This window comes from Eschrichtius robustus, chromosome 12 (assembly GCF_028021215.1).
Source record: "Eschrichtius robustus isolate mEscRob2 chromosome 12, mEscRob2.pri, whole genome shotgun sequence".
NCBI lineage: Eukaryota > Metazoa > Chordata > Mammalia > Artiodactyla > Eschrichtiidae > Eschrichtius > Eschrichtius robustus.
In genome coordinates, this window is record NC_090835.1 from 66,872,044 (window position 1) to 66,891,593 (window position 19,550).

Sequence of the window (19,550 nt, forward strand, 5' to 3'; positions counted from 1 at the left end):
TCGCCCTGGGAACCCGCCCCAGCAGGTGCTGTCCCGGGAGGATGCGGAGGCCTGGTCCAAGCCCGGGGAACCTGCACCGCCTCACCCAGCTTCTCAGATGGGGTGAGATCAAGGTCAAAGCTGTGCTCTGGCTCCTCCGAAAGAGCATCCCCCCAGCCCCAGCGCTCCCAAGGCTTCCCGGGCCAACCACCATTCCCTCCCCCTCTGGCCCGTCCTCGGACTCCCCGATGGAGGCATCAGCACTTCCACCGACAGCGCCGGTCCCCCCCCACCCCGCCCCCACCTCCCTGGGCCCCCTAGTGTCCAGCTCAGTCCCTGTACCCTAAGCATCACAATGGGGACACACTCTCTGATGGGGGACCTGGACACGTCAAAACGGATGACCTTTATGTCACATGCTTGCTTCTCAGCTCCCTTTGTTAGTTACAACGTAAGGCAATTTCCATCTGGTCTACCCAAATTACAAATAAGTAGAAGCGAACCTAAGGAGCCTTTGTGATACAGAACCCACATCGTAAGTCTCCCTCTGACCCTGGAACCACACTCACCAGGAGCCGGTTTTCCGTAAGAACCAATTCCGTGAGGCTTTCACAGTCCCCAACCGCCTCGGGTAACTGGGTGAGTCTGTTCTGATCCACCTTCAAGATCGACAGTTTCTTTAGTTTTCCTGTAAAAGCGTTATTCAAACTCATTAGTTATCACTGTTTTCCTGATCACCACCTGGTATTTCCTATGGGCTATCCTTGCTCATTTGATTTCCTCACCCAGCTTTTCAGATTATGAAACTGTACCATTCTCACTTCGACCACGAACAGTTGAGAGTTAAAATTGTTTGTTCAGGATGTCAAAAACAGTCAACAATTAGCAGCAAATCCTTTGGAAAGTCACTACCTAAAACTATGTCAAAGCCCAAAGATTTCAGGAAAAAACAAACAGCTGGCTCTTGATGGATCTTTAAGAACAAGAAATGTCTCGCGTACAGAGGAGAGACTTTAATGTTACTCTAACAATCATCCTCACTAAAAACAAAAGACAGCACAGTGCAGTTTATTCTATCACCTGTGAATGACAATGACTCAGTGAAGATCCCTACAATGAAGTATTTCTATCAATGCAGAGTCAGATGGTAATCTTTGGGCTTCCCTGGTGGCGCAGTGATTAAGAATCCGCCTGCCAATGCAGGGGACACAGGTTTGAGCCCTGGTCCAGGAAGATCTCACATAACGCGGAGCAACTAAGCCCGTGAGCCACAACTACTGAGCCTGTGCTCTAGAGCCCGTGAGCCACAACTACTGAGCCCTTACTCTACAGTCCGTGAGCCACAACTACTGAGCCCATGCGCCACAACTGCTGAAGCCCACGCACCTAGAGCCTGTGCTCCACAGCAAGAGAAGCCACCGCAATGAGAAGCCCACGCACCGCAACGAAGAGAAATCCCCGCTCGCCGCAACTAGAGAAAGCCCGCGCACAGCAACGAAGACCCAACGCAGCCAAAAATAAATACATTTTTGAAAAAAAGATGGTAATCTTTGAAAAGCCACATTAAGACTGATCTATTTCACTCTGGGCGGGGAAAACAGACTCACGGGCAATGCCCTCAGCCCCCGCGGGATGGAGGAGACCCTGCATCACCAGATTCTCACTTTCAACTACTACTTCGTCAGGGGCTGAGCCTACAGAGCAGAGGTCCTTGTTATCCACAGAGAGTGGCCGGCATGATGATGCTGTCCCCAGGAAAATCGGAGAACAGCCTCTATCATAAAAGAGACATAAAGCTGGAGACGTGGAGATGCTGAAAGGATGAACTCGCTTTGCGTGCGGTCACGGGGCAAGGCAGGGGAACTCACCGATTGCTAGGCTCCTTGTGTAGCATAATCAGTACCAACTAACACTGTCCCCAGGGAGTCCCCCCCAGTCCTCAGGCCAGGAGACCCATATCCTCTGCGGGGCATGGAACCCTACAGCTGACAGAGCTCACTCCAAGAGTCTCCTCAACAACATCACTGACAAGTGGTCCGACAGCCTTTCCTCGAATACTTCTAGTGACAGGAGGCTCATTTCTTCACTAAGCAGCCCAAACTGATTCATAACAGATGTATTTTAAGCTCTTTCTTGAATCAAATTGAGATTCGCAACCCTTTCCTTTCACCCACTTGAACTAGAAGACGGAATAAATCTCCTTCTACCTGACAGCCTTTCAAAGGCTTGACATCAACCGTCTCATGCCTCCTATTTCTCCCTTTTCCCAACGACAAAACATCCCCAGTCCCTACAACTGCTTTCCGATGCCATATATGATTCTCAGCAAACGTTTCTACCTGGAGTCAAAGTCCCCATCAATTTCCCAACCAGCCTCAACCAAAAGGCAGAGTCTGTATTTCCACCAGGTCGCTATTATCGTCTGGACCAAATACCAGAAAGAAAGGGGTCCTCTGTCACACAGCTTCTCCAACTACTGAAAATCTTTCCCAAACTCCCTTTGACGTTCTGAATCCAAGTTAAGTGAAGGTCAAAGACAGCTATCCTATGACAACCACACAGTTAAATATAGTTTCTTATAATTTCTAGGCAGCTTGGCTATGGTGGAGCTGACAGCCTATGTCTGTTTATACCTTCTCTGTTTGCATTTATTTTCTCACCCTGGGCTGTGTTCCTTTATGGTAAAGGAAAGGTCTAGACTGTTTTTTAAAGGAAATGGCAAAGAATGGTTCAAGGAAAAGATGATTCTCGATAGACCAGAAAAGGCTCCATACAACACCCACTCTCCCTGTAACAGCCCTTACCTGGGTCGCACCATAAGGTCAAAGGTCGTTTCGCATAAACTATTTACGACGCTCAATTAGAAATGTCTCAGCGGTTGTTCATATATCCGAAACACATTCTGTGATTTGGGCTAATCCCTTCCGAAATCATGGAAACAAGATGCAGAGGAAGTAGACAGGGGCCAACACTTAAAAGTAACAACACGTATAACTGCTACCAGACCAGGGCGACAGAAACGCTTGCATATGGAGAAACTTTCATTGTATTAAATATTCCTTGCTTTCCTTCTTTAAAAACAAATGACTGAAGGAATCACGTCCCCAGCACCTGAGAAGAGCCAGCACCTTGGTAGTTAGTTATTTTCAGTACTCACCAATGCCATCTGGGAGTGTTTCTAACAAGTTCTGGGAAATGACTAAATCCGTTAACGAAGTCAGGCCACTGATTTCTTCGGGAAGTCTTTCCAACCTGTTTTCAGAGACATCTAAGCAGAGCAGGTTCTTCAGATTTCCTATTTCCTACATCAACGACACAGGAAAAGAAAGCCATGCCTGAACCTGCCACGGTATGGAGGAATTTGTTACAGCGATTTTTCAAAATCGAATCCCAGAGTGGTCCTAAGGATGTTTCCTTAGCGCCGGTGTGAGTGTGAAGGCAGGGGTAAGTTTCCAGACCCCCTTCCAATGAAAACCGAAAGCGGTGTGAATCACACACACGGAGCTGGGAGGGACGCCAAGCCCTCCGACGTCACGCAGGTGAGGAATCACTCCCTTAATATGATGATGAGGTTGGCACCAAGAGAAGATGAGTCATTTTAAGGTCCCACAAATTAGGGGAGGAAAAAAAAAAAAGGAGGCTAGAATCCAGTTCTCCAAGTTTGGAATCAATCACTCAGAAGGCAGCTCGCACTTGAGAGTGAGCCTGAGATGTCCTGGGAGGAAACCGTCCACTTTCTGTCTCCCATGACAGACAGCGCTTGTTACGACATCGGTGTGTCTGCTCCCCAGCCAAACCGGAGCACACAGACCCGCCGACACCATTAACACCCGAGACAAGAAAGGCAGACTGCTTTGAAGCAGAAGAGCCAACCCAGGAGTGAGGGAGGTGCCTCTATGAGTCTCACATTCCATTCAAGAGAGATCGTACCCTTCCGCTCTCCAAGGGCATAGTTTCTCTCTGATAACCGCCTCCACTGTTCCGTGCCATTGCCAGTCTGTTACGTTCCCACTCACAGTACCCTCCCACCCGGACTGGTCTGGGCATCCTCTGCCCACGTCTGTTCACAAACCATGCCTCCATCTTTCCCTCCTGGAAACGTCGCTCCGGTCACGGAATCAGACCCCTCCTCTAACTCCAGTGGCTCCCTGATGGCTACATAAGCACAAACTCCTCAACCGGCATTGAACTGGGTCTGATCGATCCTTCCAAGTTTATCTCCCACCTAATATACATCCTGTGAGCCCCACCCCTGCATTTCCTGCCTGTAGGAAATCAGACTACATTTCTACTAATTTCATGCCAGGCCCCTGAGGTTCTTCTACTTTTTCGTTCATTCCTTTTAACAATGGCTTTGTCTCCTTTTCTTTCTGTCATCTGTGAAGACAGGAAAATAATTCTGATTATCTGGGACTGTCTGATGTGTTTAGTCCTGGCTTAATAGAAGGTTATACAAGCGGGCAAACGAGATGGTGAAATAACCATTAATAACATGACCAGTGGCGTGTTAATTTCTTTGTGTTTGGGACATGGCATTTTGCACATAATTGTTTATGTACATCTGTCCACACATATACTCTCCCCCTGCATGTCTAAGAGCTGATATTTTCAATTTTATTAAAGTATAGTTGATTTACAATGTTGTGTTAATTTCTGCTGTACAGCAAAGTGATGCAGTTATACACATATATATATATATATATATATATATATATATATATATATATATATATATATATTCTTTTTCATATTCTTTTCCATTCTGGTTTATCACAGGGTATTGAATACAGTTCCCTGTGCTATACAGTAGGACCTTGTTTATCCATCCTATATAGCTGATATTTTATTACTTTCTTAATAACTTCCTGGGATCTTCCCCCAGCCTTTGACTCTTAAGTAACTAGAATCCTCTCAATCAAGATTTCTCATAATTTCCTAGAGAAATCTAAGTGTTAATCAAACCCTTGCCCACATCAGTTACTGTTCTGTCCTATCCTTTTCCCAAATGCAGCCAAGACCTCAGAAATAGACTCAGATTAGTTCCTTAGCTGCATTAGTCGTGGGTGATGTCAATGGTAATTCCAGCACTATTAACTACAACAATTAGAATTTTACTTAAGTGCTTTTTTCTAGTGTTAGGCTTCCCTGCACCGATACACATTCCCCACCCGAAGTGCACGGTCCCATCACGGCAGGTTCACACGGCCCAGCAGACAGCTTCTGAATTACAGTAAAATACACACACCTAGACCATCATGAAATATATTCTGACTTTAAACCCTGGCTGTAAGAGACACCACAGAGTAAAATTCAGTAATAGTTGGAGAAAAACAAAGTAAGGGGAAAATGCCCGTGTGTTGTTTCTTAGTTCAAGTTTCTCTTTCAACTGACCAGAAAGTGGGTCCTGCTTGCTGGGACCCACAAGGTGACCACGACGTACTCAGAAGCCCACACGAGACTCCATTTCATTCCGAACATGGTTCTCACACTTGGTAACAGCAGGAAAAACATGAACAGTGTGTGACATTCCAGCTAAACCATAGCAACACTTGGAAAAAATATGAAATAAAAGCTTTTTGCATTGCTTTTACATCAACTATTACAGGGCAAACTGGGGTCAACTTATCCCAAAGCACTAGGCACATCACAAACAGTGGCAGAAACTTCTACCATCACAATCGGGCATCCTGGTAACTTCCAAATTTGCTGGGCTTCGAGCAGGCAAGCCAAGCATAAAGCAAGGATGAAGTAAAATGCAGACTTCACACACTAAAGGATATATTTACTATCTTTAGAAACGGTGGGTTGAGGCTTTCAGTTTTTCTACAGCAATGCAGCACAATGAATGCTCAATATATTTTTCCAAATCTGCTTTTTCAACCGCTGTTTTGGTTTTCAAGATCCCTCCTACAGAAAATCTCATGTAGAGGCAGGAAACACATGAAGGTGGTGGTGGTTTTACATTTTGGGGGAGACAGTGTGAAATTACCGCTCACCTGAGGTAATTCTGACAGTTGATTTCCATCCAACCAGAGATCCTTTAGATGTAAGAGAGCGCCAATCGATTCTGGCTAAAACAAAAAGCAATGTTATGGCAACAAAGCTCCAATTTCCAGCCTTCCATTAAGAAAGAACCCTAATTCAACAGTTAGTAATGGGGTACTGTAGAGGTCGTTTGTTGGTACTTCTCCAATATCAGCCCTCCCTTCCTAAAAGCATCCCCAACGCTCCCCAAGAATGCCAGCTGTTTCCACTGATGCCCATCATCTCTAGCCGTGACCCTCCACCCCTGAATCATAACTCTTAACCTGTGTGAACTGAAGCACATTCTCTAATGCTGCCAAGCTGTATCCATGGAAACACTGGCTTACAAGCATCCCTACAGATCTCCCCCAAAATATTTTGTGATCGTGACTAAGGTACAAGGTGAAATTCAAATCTCTCTTCAGTACAGACTTACCAAATTATATATTTCATTGTTTCCTAAATCAAGTTCTTCTAGTCTCCGTAGCTGGGTTAGAGAGCTATTAAAAAAAAACAAAAAACAAAGGGAGGGAGCGCTTAGGACTTAGAAATGCTGAGCAATATGGCATTCCTCACTTGGACTAGTTCCCCAAAATAAGATTCATCTGGATTTTATGGTCATAATTATTGCACAGGAAGGACTATTGAGAGAAGGCTGGCATCTCTCAAATTTTCCAAAAGACACAGAATTTCTTTTTGACAAGATACTGTAGTACTTTTTTTTTTTTTTAATGCTTCAAGAAGTTCATTCAGTACATAACCCCCCTCTCCTTTTCCCCAGAGACTCACTCAGGGAGATACGTAAGAAGATTCTCTCTCAGTTCCAGTGAAGCCAGGTTATAAAGACTAGAAATGAACAGAAGGAAAAAGTATAAGGAAAGTTCCTGAGATTCTTCCTACTCCACCCCCCCAAAGTACACACCCCACAAGGAGCAACTCTTTATTTTTTTTTTTTTTATAGACTAGTGTTTTGGGGGGAGGGTTTTTTTTTTTTTTTTTAATTTATTTTTTGGCTGTGTTGGGTCTTCGTTTCTGTGCAAGGGCTTTCTCTAGTTGCAGCAAGTGGGCGCCACACTTCATCGCGGTGCACGGGCCTCTCACTATCTCGGCCTCTCTTGTTGCAGAGCACAGGCTCCAGACGCGCTTGCTCAGTAGTTGTGGCTCACGGGCCTAGTTGCTCCGCGGCATCTGGGATCTTCCCAGACCAGGGCTCGAACCCGTGTTCCCTGCATTGGCAGGCAGATTCTCAACCACTGTGCCACCAGGGAAGCCCAAGGAGCAACGCTTAATAAGACCTTGTACGTCACTTCCCAGGGGAAAACATCTATGACCACCCCCACCCCCACTGAAAACAGCATCATCTCCACTTCCCAAGTTTTAATATTAAAATAAAAAGAGCAGTGTCATCACAGTAAGGCACCCTCATGCATATACTTTGTACAGTTGATATGTGAAAATAACTCTCTAGCCCTTGAAAGACAACCACTCCCAGAACCAAGATAGCAGCCGAATATGTGCTTCTAGGCTTTAGAATGTCGAAAATGTGCTGTTGCCATAAAAACAGGAAAGCCTTTAATCTCACGGAGCTCTTCTTACAAACATCAGTGAGAAACCATGCCCGTTTGAAAGCAGTGGGCCTGTCGGTCCAGAAAGTCCATGTGCTCTACTTAAGATCACAAGTTTACAGGGCGAGGGAGCACTGAGATGCAGGAGGACTCAAGTAATAACACACTCCAAGCGGTGCCCACGATGCGAGACTGATTCAATAAGCAGCGACTGTGGTAATGTTGCTTTTATTCTTAATAAACCCCGAATGGCACTCCTTTCAGCAGCTTCTCCTGCCTCTCGGCTGTAATCCATGCCTATTAGGAACACGGTGCAAGGAGACAGATGGTCTCCCCAGATGCCGACGATCTGGGTGGCAGTGGCAATTCTGAATCAGCAGACACCACACACGTCCAAGTATGTCAGCACTGGCACAACGTACTGATTCAGTAGATCACCGGTTGGTCTATTTCTCCAGCAGGCACTGTGCTAAGCTCTAACCAATAGAGAACTCCAGCTTTTGCTAATGTCACCAGAGTAACGACCAGATGTGGAGGGCATTGACGTGTGAGCGCACAGAACACGGGGAGTCAGACATCATCCCAACTCTCTCATCTGCCTTAATCCTCTGTACTCCTTCCAACATCAAAGCCAGAATCACGGGCACTGACAAAGCCAGTTTCATAATACCAGAAAATGTAAATTTGATTTTCAGGAACAATACAATACACACGTAAAGCCCATGGGCTTGAAAGTGTATTTGAACTATACCAGGAAATGCACAGATAGGTATCTCCTCCTCCAATTTTAGAGAACTAAAACTAGTTTTAGAAATTTAGAAACTGAGTAACGGTTTTCACAATTAAAGCAAGAGCAAACAAATACAACTCTTTATAACATACTTTTTTTTAAAAAAGTCAATATCTCTGCTAATAAGTAATTGTGAATTTAATATCAATTAGTCTTTCCCCAAAATGCACCCAGGTGGGAGTCGCAGCTACCCAGTTCTACTGCCTCTGGGCCAAGCCTTTACGTAGAAGAAATAGAACATGGGAGGGAGAGGGTGCAGTATCTGCCCCCAAAAGCAACCTGTAGATAAGGGGGAGACTGACATTAACTCACTGTAAAAGTAAAAACGTAAAAACGAAGGGCTTTGTTTTCAATTTTAAATGTTCCTGGAACCGCTAGCCAGTTTTATGGGGAAGGTGATCATCATTTGGCTGTTTTCACATTTCTATTTTAAAAACCACTGATAGAATTGTCATTTTATCTACTTAATGTTCATTACTTTCATGCCTCTTTTGACCCACTAAAGACATCCACTAATGAAAGAAGGGAAAAAGTCCTTCTTTGCTTCAAAATCTTTACTCCCTGGGCATCATCAAAAGCAACTTGCAAAGAAGCAGTGTCACCCAGGTCCAGATACTGAGTGTTGCACCAAGGTCTGCAGCCCTGGTCTGAGGCCTCCTGCCTGAAACAGAACAGAGCTGGGACCCGCCCGCCACCTGGGACACCACCTGGGGCAGGAGACGCTGGGTGGGGCACCCTACCTGTGTCATCTCCGGACCAGGAACAACCAGCACATTGTCAATACCACTGGGACGACACCATTAGGAAAGTGAGGTCCATCAGACAGCGGCAAAGCCACAATTCAAATCTGGTGAAAGCCAAGACTCCGCCCTCGCCCTGGGGAACGCCATTCTCTGGAACTCTCTATACTTTACATTTTAAAAACACCTGTCAGGGACCTCCCTGGTGGTCCAGTGGCTAAGACTCCGCGCTCCCGATGCAGGGGGCCCGGGTTCGATCCCTGGTCAGGAAACTAGATCCCACATGCCGCAACTAAGAGTTCGCATGCTGCAACTAAAGATCCCGCACACCACAACAAAGATCCCGCATGCTGATCCCATGTGCCACAACTAGGACCCGGTGCAGCCGAATAAATAAATAAATAAATATTAAAAATAAAATAAAAACACCTGTCAATTTAGGGCAAATACAGAAATCTTACCTCCTCAACCACACCAAGGACATTGGGGTTTTTGTAGATTTATGTCACTTTAAAAATATGATCACACATTTTGAAATTATCTCTAAATTTTGTCTTAAGGGGGAAAGGCACAGGCCACAGTTACTGAAAGCAAATCATTCTTGAGCAAAAATGCTGCAAAAACGCCAACAGGCTTGTGAATATACAGAACTTATAATAACAACATCACCTATCGTGCTAACACCCAAATATAACACCCTGTTATGTAAGAAGGTCCTGACTATAAAACCTCTTAGTTTCTATCATTTTGGGATAGTAGGGAAATGTGGATGCATGGGTGTTAGTTACAGTGACAACAAAAAATATCCTATTTTTGTAACCTTTCAAAACTCAAAAATTAATTTAAAATAAAGTGTATAAAATAATATCCTTTCTGGGGTGATGCTTCCCCGTTATCTTAAACTATTTAAACTGAAGAAACTGGGATATTATAATCAGACTCTAGGGACCCACTGATGAAAGGTTATCTAAAAAGAGTCTGAGAGGAATGAGGGCCATCCCTCACAACTACTTGGATTTGCTTGGCTGAAGTGTGTCACCACAGCGCCTCAATTCCCCTAAAATGAATACAATCATATCTATTGCAGCAAATAAGGCATGATATATATTCCCTTCAAGTTAACAGAGCCAGTTTGGTACCTTGGTTCCTTGAGATAGCCCTGTGCCCAAGCACAATCAGGGGCCTCACAAATACGTGTGCCCCAAGTCAGGGTCTCTGAAAAGATTGCTGTAAGATGCTATCAACCACAGGAGTCATCCTCTCTGCCCAAAACCTCCTCAAAGGACAGGCTTACAGATGGGGAGCGGCTGGCACTGGCCAATTTTGAAGGATACATCATCCATAATTGGTGACTTGAGGGACAACAATGAATAAAAAGCAAAGACAGTGGTTTGACTACAGACACCCACCTCCCATGTAAGCCCAAACCTCGGAGTGTAACCTGGGCTGGTCGTTCTCAGTTCGGTCATTAACTGATTCTCGAATGAAACCATGGGTTTGGTTCTCATCAGTAACTTGCCCTGGACAGTCCTGGACCAAACACAGAATCCTACCAGCCCCTCCAGAACGTGGCTCTCCTAGGCCGTTCTACGAAGAACTGACATAAAACAGGGTCTGCTTGAATGCAGGTTTAGACCAGAGACATTAAGACCAAAATGAATGGACGAATGATCTCCTCTCCTGGCTTTTCCAAATACGGCATCTTCAATCAAGACTTCAGGATGGGAAGACGCTGGGGAGGTCGTGAAGGAAGAGCCGGCTGCCGCCAAGAAGGTTCTGCTACAGCTCCTGAGTTTACCGCTACCTAACCTGAGGTCGGGACTGGTCTGAAGGTGCCAGGTGCCATCTGTGCCCTTTCAGCAGTTCCCTTCTGAGACTGGAGCCCTCAGCCGGCCCTGAAGACGGGTCCACAGCTTCCACTGCTCAGGCCTCCGACAGTGTAAGGAATATAGAGATGGAACTCCCATTGTAATACATAGCACGTAAAAAATGGATAATTGCCTATTCTACTAAGAAGATGTCTTATGGAATTTTAAAAAGTGATTTAACTGCATGACTAGAAGACTTTCTAATGAAGATGTTCTTCCAGAAAATATTTTTTTGAGACAGGCAATATACCTGTAACTGCCATGTGGATGACAGGCTCTTGGTGCTCCAGCCAGGCGTCAGGGCTGTGGCTCTGTGGTGGGAGAGCCAAGTTCAGGACATTGGCCCACAAGAGACATCCCAGCTCCACGTAATATCAAACAGCGAAAATCTCCCAGAGATCTCCATCGCAATGCCAAGACCCAGCTCCACTCAACGACCAGCAAGCTCCAGTGCTGGACACCCTATGCCAAACAACTAGGAAGACAGGAACGCAACCCCGCCCATTAGCAGAGAGGCTGCCTAAAATCATAATAAGGCCACAGACATCCCAAAACACACCACCAGACGTGGACCTTCCCACCAGAAAGACAAGATCCAGCCTCATCCACCAGAACACAGGCACTAGTCCCCCCCACCAGGAAGCCTACACAACCCACTGAACCAACCTTAGCCACTGGGGGAAGACACCAAAAACAATGGGAACTACGAACCTGCAGCCTGTGAAAGGAGACCCCAAACACAGTAAGTTAAGCAAAATGAGAAGACAGAGAAACACAGCAGATGAAGGAGCAAGGCAAAAACCCACCAGACCAAACAAATGAAGAGGAACTAGGCAGTCTACCTGAAAAAGAATTCAGAGTAATGATAGTAAAGAGGATCCAAAATCTTGGAAATAGAATGGAGAAAATACAAGAAACGTTTAAAAAGGACCTAGAAGAACTAAAGAGCAAACAAACAGAGATGGACAACACAATAAATGAAATTAAAAATTCTCTAGAAGGGATCAATAGCAGAATAACCAAGGCAGAAGAACGGATAAGTGACCTGGAAGATAAAATAGTGGAAATAACTACTGCAGAGCAGACTAAAGAAAAAAAAAAAATGAAAAGAATTGAGGACAGTCTCAGAGACCTCTGGTACAACATTAAACTCATCAACATTCAAATTATAGGGGTCCCAGAAGAAGAAGAGAAAAAGAAAGGGACTGAGAAAATATTTGAAGAGATTATAGTTGAAAACTTCCCTAATATGGGAAAGGAAATAGTTAATCAAGTCCTGGAAGCACAGAGAGTCCCATACAGGATAAATCCAAGGAGAATCACGCCAAGACACATATTAATCAAACTATCAAAAATTAATTACGAAGAAAAAATATTAAAAGCAGCAAGGGAAAAACAACAAATAACATACAAGGGAATCCCCATAAGGTTAACAGCTGATCTTTCAGCAGACACTCTCCAAGCCAGAAGGGAGTAGCAGGACATATTTAAAGTGATGAAGGGTAAAAACCTACAACCAAGATTACTCTACCCATCAGGATCTCATTCAGATTTGACAGAGACATTAAAACCTTTACAGACAAGCAAGAGCTAAGAGAATTCAGCACCACCAAACGAGCTTTACAACACATCCTAAAGGAACTTCTCTAGGCAGGAAACACAAGAGAAGGAAAAGACCTACAATAACAAACCCAAAACAATTAAGAAAATGGTAATAGGAACATACATATCGATAATTACCTTAAATGTAAATGGATTAAATGCTCCAACCAAAAGACATAGACTGGCTGAATGGATACAAAAACAAGACCCGCATATATGCTGTCTACAAGAGACCCACTTCAGACCGAAAAATACGTACAGACTGAAAGTGGGGGGATGGAAAAAGATATTCCATGCAAATGGAAATCAAACGAAAGCTGGAGTAGCAATTCTCATATGAGACAAAATAGACTTTAAAACAAAGACTATACAACAGACAAAGAAGGACACTACATAATGATCAAGGGATCAATCCAAGAAGAAGATATAAGAATTGTAAATATTTATGCACCCAACATAGGAGCGCCTTACTACATAAGGCAAATACTAACAGCCATAAAAGGGGAAACCGACAGTAACACAATCATAGTAGGGGACTTTAACACCCCACTTTCACCAATGGACAGATCATCCAAAATGAAAATAAATAAGGAAACACAAGCTTTAAATGATACATTAAACAAGATGGACTTAATTGATATTTATAGGACATTCCATCGAAAAACAACAGAATACACTTTCTTCTCAAGGGCTCATGGAACATTCTCCAGGATAGATCATATACTGGGTCACAAATCAAGCCTTGGTAAATTTAAGAAAATTGAAATCGTATCAAGTATCTTTTCCAACCACAACGCTATGAGACTAGATATCAATTACAGGAAAAAATCTGTTAAAAATATAAACACATGGAGGCTAAACAATACACTACTTAATAACCAAGAGATCACGGAAGAAATCAAAGAGGAAATCAAAAAATACCTACAAACAAATGACCATGAAAACACGACGACCCAAAACCTATGGGATGCAGCAAAAGCAGTTCTAAGAGGGAAGTTTATAGCACTACAATCCTACCTTAAGAAACAAGAAACATCTCAAATAAACAACCTAACCTTACACCTAAAGCAATTACAGAAAGAAGATTAAAAAATCCCCAAAGTTAGCAGAAGGAAAGAAATCATAAAGATCAGATCAGAAATAAATGAAAAAGAAATGAAGGAAACAATAGCAAAGATCAATAAAACTAAAAGCTGGTTCTTTGAGAAGATAAACAAAATTGATAAACCATTAGCCAGACTTATCAAGAAAATAAGGGAGAAGACTCAAATCAATAGAATTAGAAATGAAAAAGGAGAAGTAGCAACGGACCCTGTAGAAATACAAAGGATCATGAGAGATTACTACAAGCAACTATATGCCAATAAGACGGACAAGCTGGAAGAAACAGACAAATTCTTAGAAAAGTACAACCTTCCGGGACTGAACCAGGAAGAAATAGAAAATATAAACAGACCAATCACAAGCACTGAAATTGAAACTGTGATTAAAAACCTTCCAACAAACAAACGTCCAGGACCAGATGGCTTCACAGGCAAATTCTATCAAACATTTAGAGAAGAGCTAACACCTATCCTTCTCAAACTCTTCCAAAATATAGCAGAGGGAGGAGCACTCCCAAGCTCATTCTGTGAGGCCACCACCACTCTGATACCAAAACCAGACAAAGATATCACAAAAAAAGAAAACTACAGGCCAATATCACTGATGAACATAGATGCGAAAATCCTCAACAAAATACTAGCAAACAGAATCCAACAGCACATTAAAAGGATCATACACCATGATCAACTGGGGCTTATCCCAGGAATACAAGGATTCCTCAATATATGCAAATCAATCAATGTGATACACCACATTAACAAATTGAAGGAGAAAAACCATACGATCATCTCAATAGATGCAGAAAAAGCTTTCAACAAAATTCAACACCAATTTATGATAAAAAATCCTCCAGAAAGTAGGCATAGAGGGAACTTACCTCAACATAATAAAGGCCATATATGACAAACCCACAGCCAACATCATCCTCAATGGTGAAAAGCTGAAACCATTTCCACTAAGATCAGGAACAACATAAGGGTGTCCACTCTCACCACTATTATTCAACATAGTTTTGGAAGTTTTAGCCACAGCAATCACAGAAGAAAAAGAAATAAAAGGAATCCAAATAGGAAAAGAAGAAGCAAAGCTGTCCCTGTTTGCAGATGACATAATACTATACATAGAGAATCCTAAAGATGCTACCAGAAAACTACTAGAGCTAATCAATGAATTTGGTAAAGTAGCAGGATACAAAATTAATGCAGAGAAATCTCTTGCATTCCTATACACTAATGCTGAAAAAACTGAAAGTGAAATTAAGAAAACACTCCTATTTACCATTGCAACAAAAAGAATAAAATATCTAGGAATGAACATACCTAAGGAGACAAAAGACCTGTATGCAGAAAATTATAAGACACTGATGAAAGAAATTAAAGATAATACAAATAGATGGAGAGATATACCATGTTCTTGGATTGGAAGAATCAACATTGTGAAAATGACTATACTACCCAAAGCAATCTACAGATTCAATGCAATCCCTATCAAACTACCAGTGGCATTTTTCACAGAACTAGAACAAAAAATCTCACAATTTGTATGGAAACACAAAAGACCCCAAATAGCCAAAACAATCTCGAGGCAGAAAAACAGAGCTGGAGGAATCAGGCTCCCTGACTTCAGACTATACTACAAAGCTGCCGTAATCAAGACAGTATGGTACTGGCACAAAAAAAAAAAGAAATATAGATCAATGGAACAGGATAGATAGCCCAGAGATAAACCCACGCACATATGGTCACCTTATCTTTGATAAAGGAGGCAAGAATATACAGTGGAGAAAAGACAGCCTCTTCAATAAGTGGTGCTGGGAAAACTGGACAGCTATAGGTAAAAGAATGAAATTAGGACGCTTCCTAACACCATACACAAAAATAAACTCAAAATGGATTAAAGACCTAAATGTAAGGTCAGACACTATCAAACTCTTAGAGGAAAACATAGGCAGAACATTCTATGACATAAATCACAGCAAGATCCTTTTTGACCCACCTCCTACAGAAATCGAAATAAAAACAAAAATAAACAAATGGTTTTTTTTGTTTGTTTGTTTATTTTTGTTTTTACAAATGGGACCTAATGAAACTTAAAAGCTTTTGCACAGCAAAGGAAACCATAAACAAGACGAAAAGACAACACTCAGAATGGGAGAAAATATTTGCAAATGAAGCAACTGACAAAGGATTAATCTCCAAAATTTACAAGCAGCTCATGTAGCTCAATATGAAAACAACAAACAACCCAATCCAAAAATGGGCAGAAGACCTAAATAGACATTTCTCCAAAGAAGATATACAGATGGCCAACAAACACACGAAAGAATGCTCAACATCATTAATCATTAGAGAAATGCAAATCAAAGCTACAATGAGATATCAACTCACACCAGTCAGAATGGCCATCATCAAAAAATCTACAAACAATAAATGCTGGAGAGGGTGTGGAGAAAAGGGAACCCTCTTGCACTGTTGGTGGGAATGTAAATTGATACAGCCACTATGGAGAACAGTACGAAGGTTCCTTAAAAAACTAAAAATAGAACTACCATACGACCCTGCAATCCCACTACTGGGCATATACCCTGAGAAAACCATAATTCAAAGAGTCATGTACCACAATGTTCATTGCAGCTCTATTTACAATAGCCAGGACATGGAAGCAACCTAAGTGTCCATCAACAGATGAATGGATAAAGAAGATGTGGCACATATATACAATGGAATATTACTCAGCCATAAAAGGAAACGAAACTGAGTTATTTGTAGTGAGGTGGATGGACCTAGAATCTGTCACACAGAGTAAAGTAAGTCAGAAAGAGAAAAACCAATACCGTATGCTAACACATATATACGGAATCTAAGAAAAAAAAATGGTCATGAAGAACCTAGGGGCAAGATGGGAATAAAGACGCAGACCTAGTAGAGAATGGACTTGAGGACATGGGGAGGGGGAAGGGTAAGCTGGGACGAAGTGAGAGAGTGGCAAGGACATATATACACTACCAAATGTAAAATAGCTAGCTAATGGGAAGCAGCCGCATAGCACAGGGAGATCAGCTCGGTGCTTTGTGACCACCTAGAGGGGTGGGATAGGGAGGGTGGGAGGAAGGGAGATGCAAGAGGGAAGAGATATGGGGATATATGTTTATGTATAACTGATTCACTTTGTTATAAAGCAGAAAGTAACACACCATTGTAAAGCAATTATACTCCAATAAAGATGTCTAAAAAAAAAAAAAAAAGACTTCAGGATGGAGCCTTCCCCATCAAGGCAACCTGGTCAATTCCACTCCAGCATCTCTGCATATTTTTCAGCAGTACCGAGTAAAGGACACGCTGCTGAGAACTGACGCATTCGGGGGACCTGAATGCAATTCTGTCTACTTCAGAGGCCAGGCTCTTAACCACAGGCCAAGAGAAATTCCACATGCATTTATCAGCTGCTTCAGTCAACACGTGGTATTATAGAGATGAAAGAAAGCATCCGGTACTTCTAATACTTTTACAAATGTGACCAAAGATTAGACACTGAGATGCAAAATGAGAATGACTAGTCATTAATCCTCTGACTTCTAATAATGGTATCAGCAGATTACTATACAACAGATACTAGTGCAAGCGCTTTCCAAGAATTAACTTTTATGGATGAGAAAATGGAGGCACACAGAGGGGACCTGAACAAGGTCTTCCACAACTGGGAAGGGGCAGAGCCAAGATTCACCAGGGAATCTGCATTTTTAATCACCATCTTCTGCCATCTCTCACCCTTGAGTTTGTGAAGTCAACTTTGTGAATAGGTAATACATGAACCTACATGTATGTAAAACAAAGTATCCAGTAATAAGTTTCCTCCTACTTCTGTGTTTCATCTATCTGGTTTCCTACCACCTAGACCCTCTCACTAGAAATAACCCTTTTTGTTAGATATTTATGTGTCCACCCAGAGTTGCCTTTTATGCAGAGACAAACAGGTATGAATATATAGGCTTATCCTCCTTTCTTTTCACACGAAAGGTAGCATCCTATACAGAGCAGATATTTGTCTCCTTTCTTATCTGTACACCCCAGTATTTTTTTAATTGCATAGTATCTATCTATATAGACCCTAATTTTTTTAACCACTCCCCTAGTAACAGATATTTTACCCTTCAATTTTAATTTCTGGCAAATTAAATTTCTGTGTGATACCATCAGGAGGACCTCATCCTCCTCCTACAAAAACCACTATTTTCTATCCTCCCTTCACACCCACCATTTTTATCACCAAATGGGGCTTAAAAAAAGAAAAGAAAGACGAACACCTAACAAGCTCCTGCAGAAAGAGTGTGCACAGAAGCCTTTCTTTCCAGAACACTGATCTTAATGTTCTACACGGTCCCTGAGAGCAGGCACAAGAGTTATACTCTTCTGTAAGCCAGAATGTAGGCCAACTATATTTTTAGGATTCTATTTCAGGGACTGGATGAGGGGTTACTTTAAAAAAATTTACATCTGTTCTCCACTATATTTCAAAAATTCCTTTCTAAACCACTTGGATTTTTTTTCCACTTCGGTGGCCAACATCATTAAGAAAGTAAAGAATAAAATAAATTAAGGTGCCCCAAGCAAACAAATGGCAGTGCAATATTAAACCATTAAAATATAAAATCTGTAAACATTTACAGCAATAACATTTGACTGGAATGGGGGAGAAACACACACTCATAGTGTTTCTGCTTTTTTAATACCAGATTAGTATTTAAGAAATCTCTAGTTACAAACTTCCTTATGGTGGCTTTGCTCTAGAAATTTTTCTAAAAATTGTTCATTTGGTTTTTGGAACAACAAATATTTTACAGAAATTTCCGGGCCTCAAAAAAAAAAAAAAAAAAAAAAAGACCATTATATACAGCAACAGTTTTCAAAAAGATTTATTCCTCTCAGGCAGCACATACTAACAGGTTACCATTCCCAAGGGCAGCAGACACAAAATCACAACCACACACTTGACTTCAATCTGCCAGAGAACCCAGGGCTTATCTGCTTCTTCCACTTCTATTAGCAAACGGTCACAATCAAATCTTTATTGATAATAACCATTTAGTGACTGACCACTGGGTTTTGGGCACCATGCCAGTCCATTGCTTATATTTCTTCTTCTTAAAGAATGCTCTTTCTCGAGGAGAAAATTTAATTAAACAGAGTAGAGATGTCTAGACATACTGAGGCTAACTTAACTTTTTTTTTTTTTCCTGATGGCACCAGTTTCTTTAATGGCAAAGGATATGGAATCTCATGGAGCCAGATATACAAAGTCGAGACACAGCAGCTCCCGATGGAGGCAGAGCCTCCCCAGATTCTCAAAATCCTCCACAAGTTCCCGATGGGGCTTCTGTATCCTCCCTACCCCACCCCCACCCCTCCACAACACCTGGACCTTTGGGAGGCTCTGGCTGTGCAGACCTGCTGATCAACAGGTGCCAGTAACTGAGACAAAACGACCTCAGCACATTGCCTGTAAGGCTACCTTAGGGAGGAGTTCCTGTAAGAATAAACCTAGGTCCATTTCCCGGGTGTAGCATAATCCTTCAGCAGCACCAGGCTCAAGTTTGCCTAACGTCCACTCTTTTTATTTTTTTCATTGAGATACATTTCACATACTGTAATATCCACCTTTACAATGTGTACTATTCAGTGGTTTTCAGTATATTCATAAGGCTGTACAAACATCACCACTACCTAATTCCAGAAAATTTCCATCATACAAAAAGAAACTTCAGACCCATCAGATGCCATTCCTTATCCGCACCCTGTTCCCCTCACCCTGGCCCACCCAACCCCTGGCCCTGGCAACCACTAATTTAATTTCTGTCTCTACGGATTTACCTATACTGGAC

General features: G+C 42.4%; 1 protein-coding gene across 1 annotated transcript in view; it reads right to left on the reverse strand.

Annotated features, from left to right (window-relative positions):
• Positions 1–19,550, reverse strand: part of LRRC1 (leucine rich repeat containing 1) — a 125,950-nt gene that overhangs the window by 22,140 nt on the left and 84,260 nt on the right. Inside the window, exons 5-9 of the mRNA XM_068558983.1 lie at positions 6,793–6,849; positions 6,440–6,503; positions 5,976–6,050; positions 3,137–3,281; positions 549–667 (exon numbers count right to left, since the gene is read on the reverse strand). Of these exons, the coding sequence (XP_068415084.1) occupies positions 549–667; positions 3,137–3,281; positions 5,976–6,050; positions 6,440–6,503; positions 6,793–6,849 (460 nt within the window). The remainder of the gene's footprint in view (positions 1–548; positions 668–3,136; positions 3,282–5,975; positions 6,051–6,439; positions 6,504–6,792; positions 6,850–19,550) is intronic.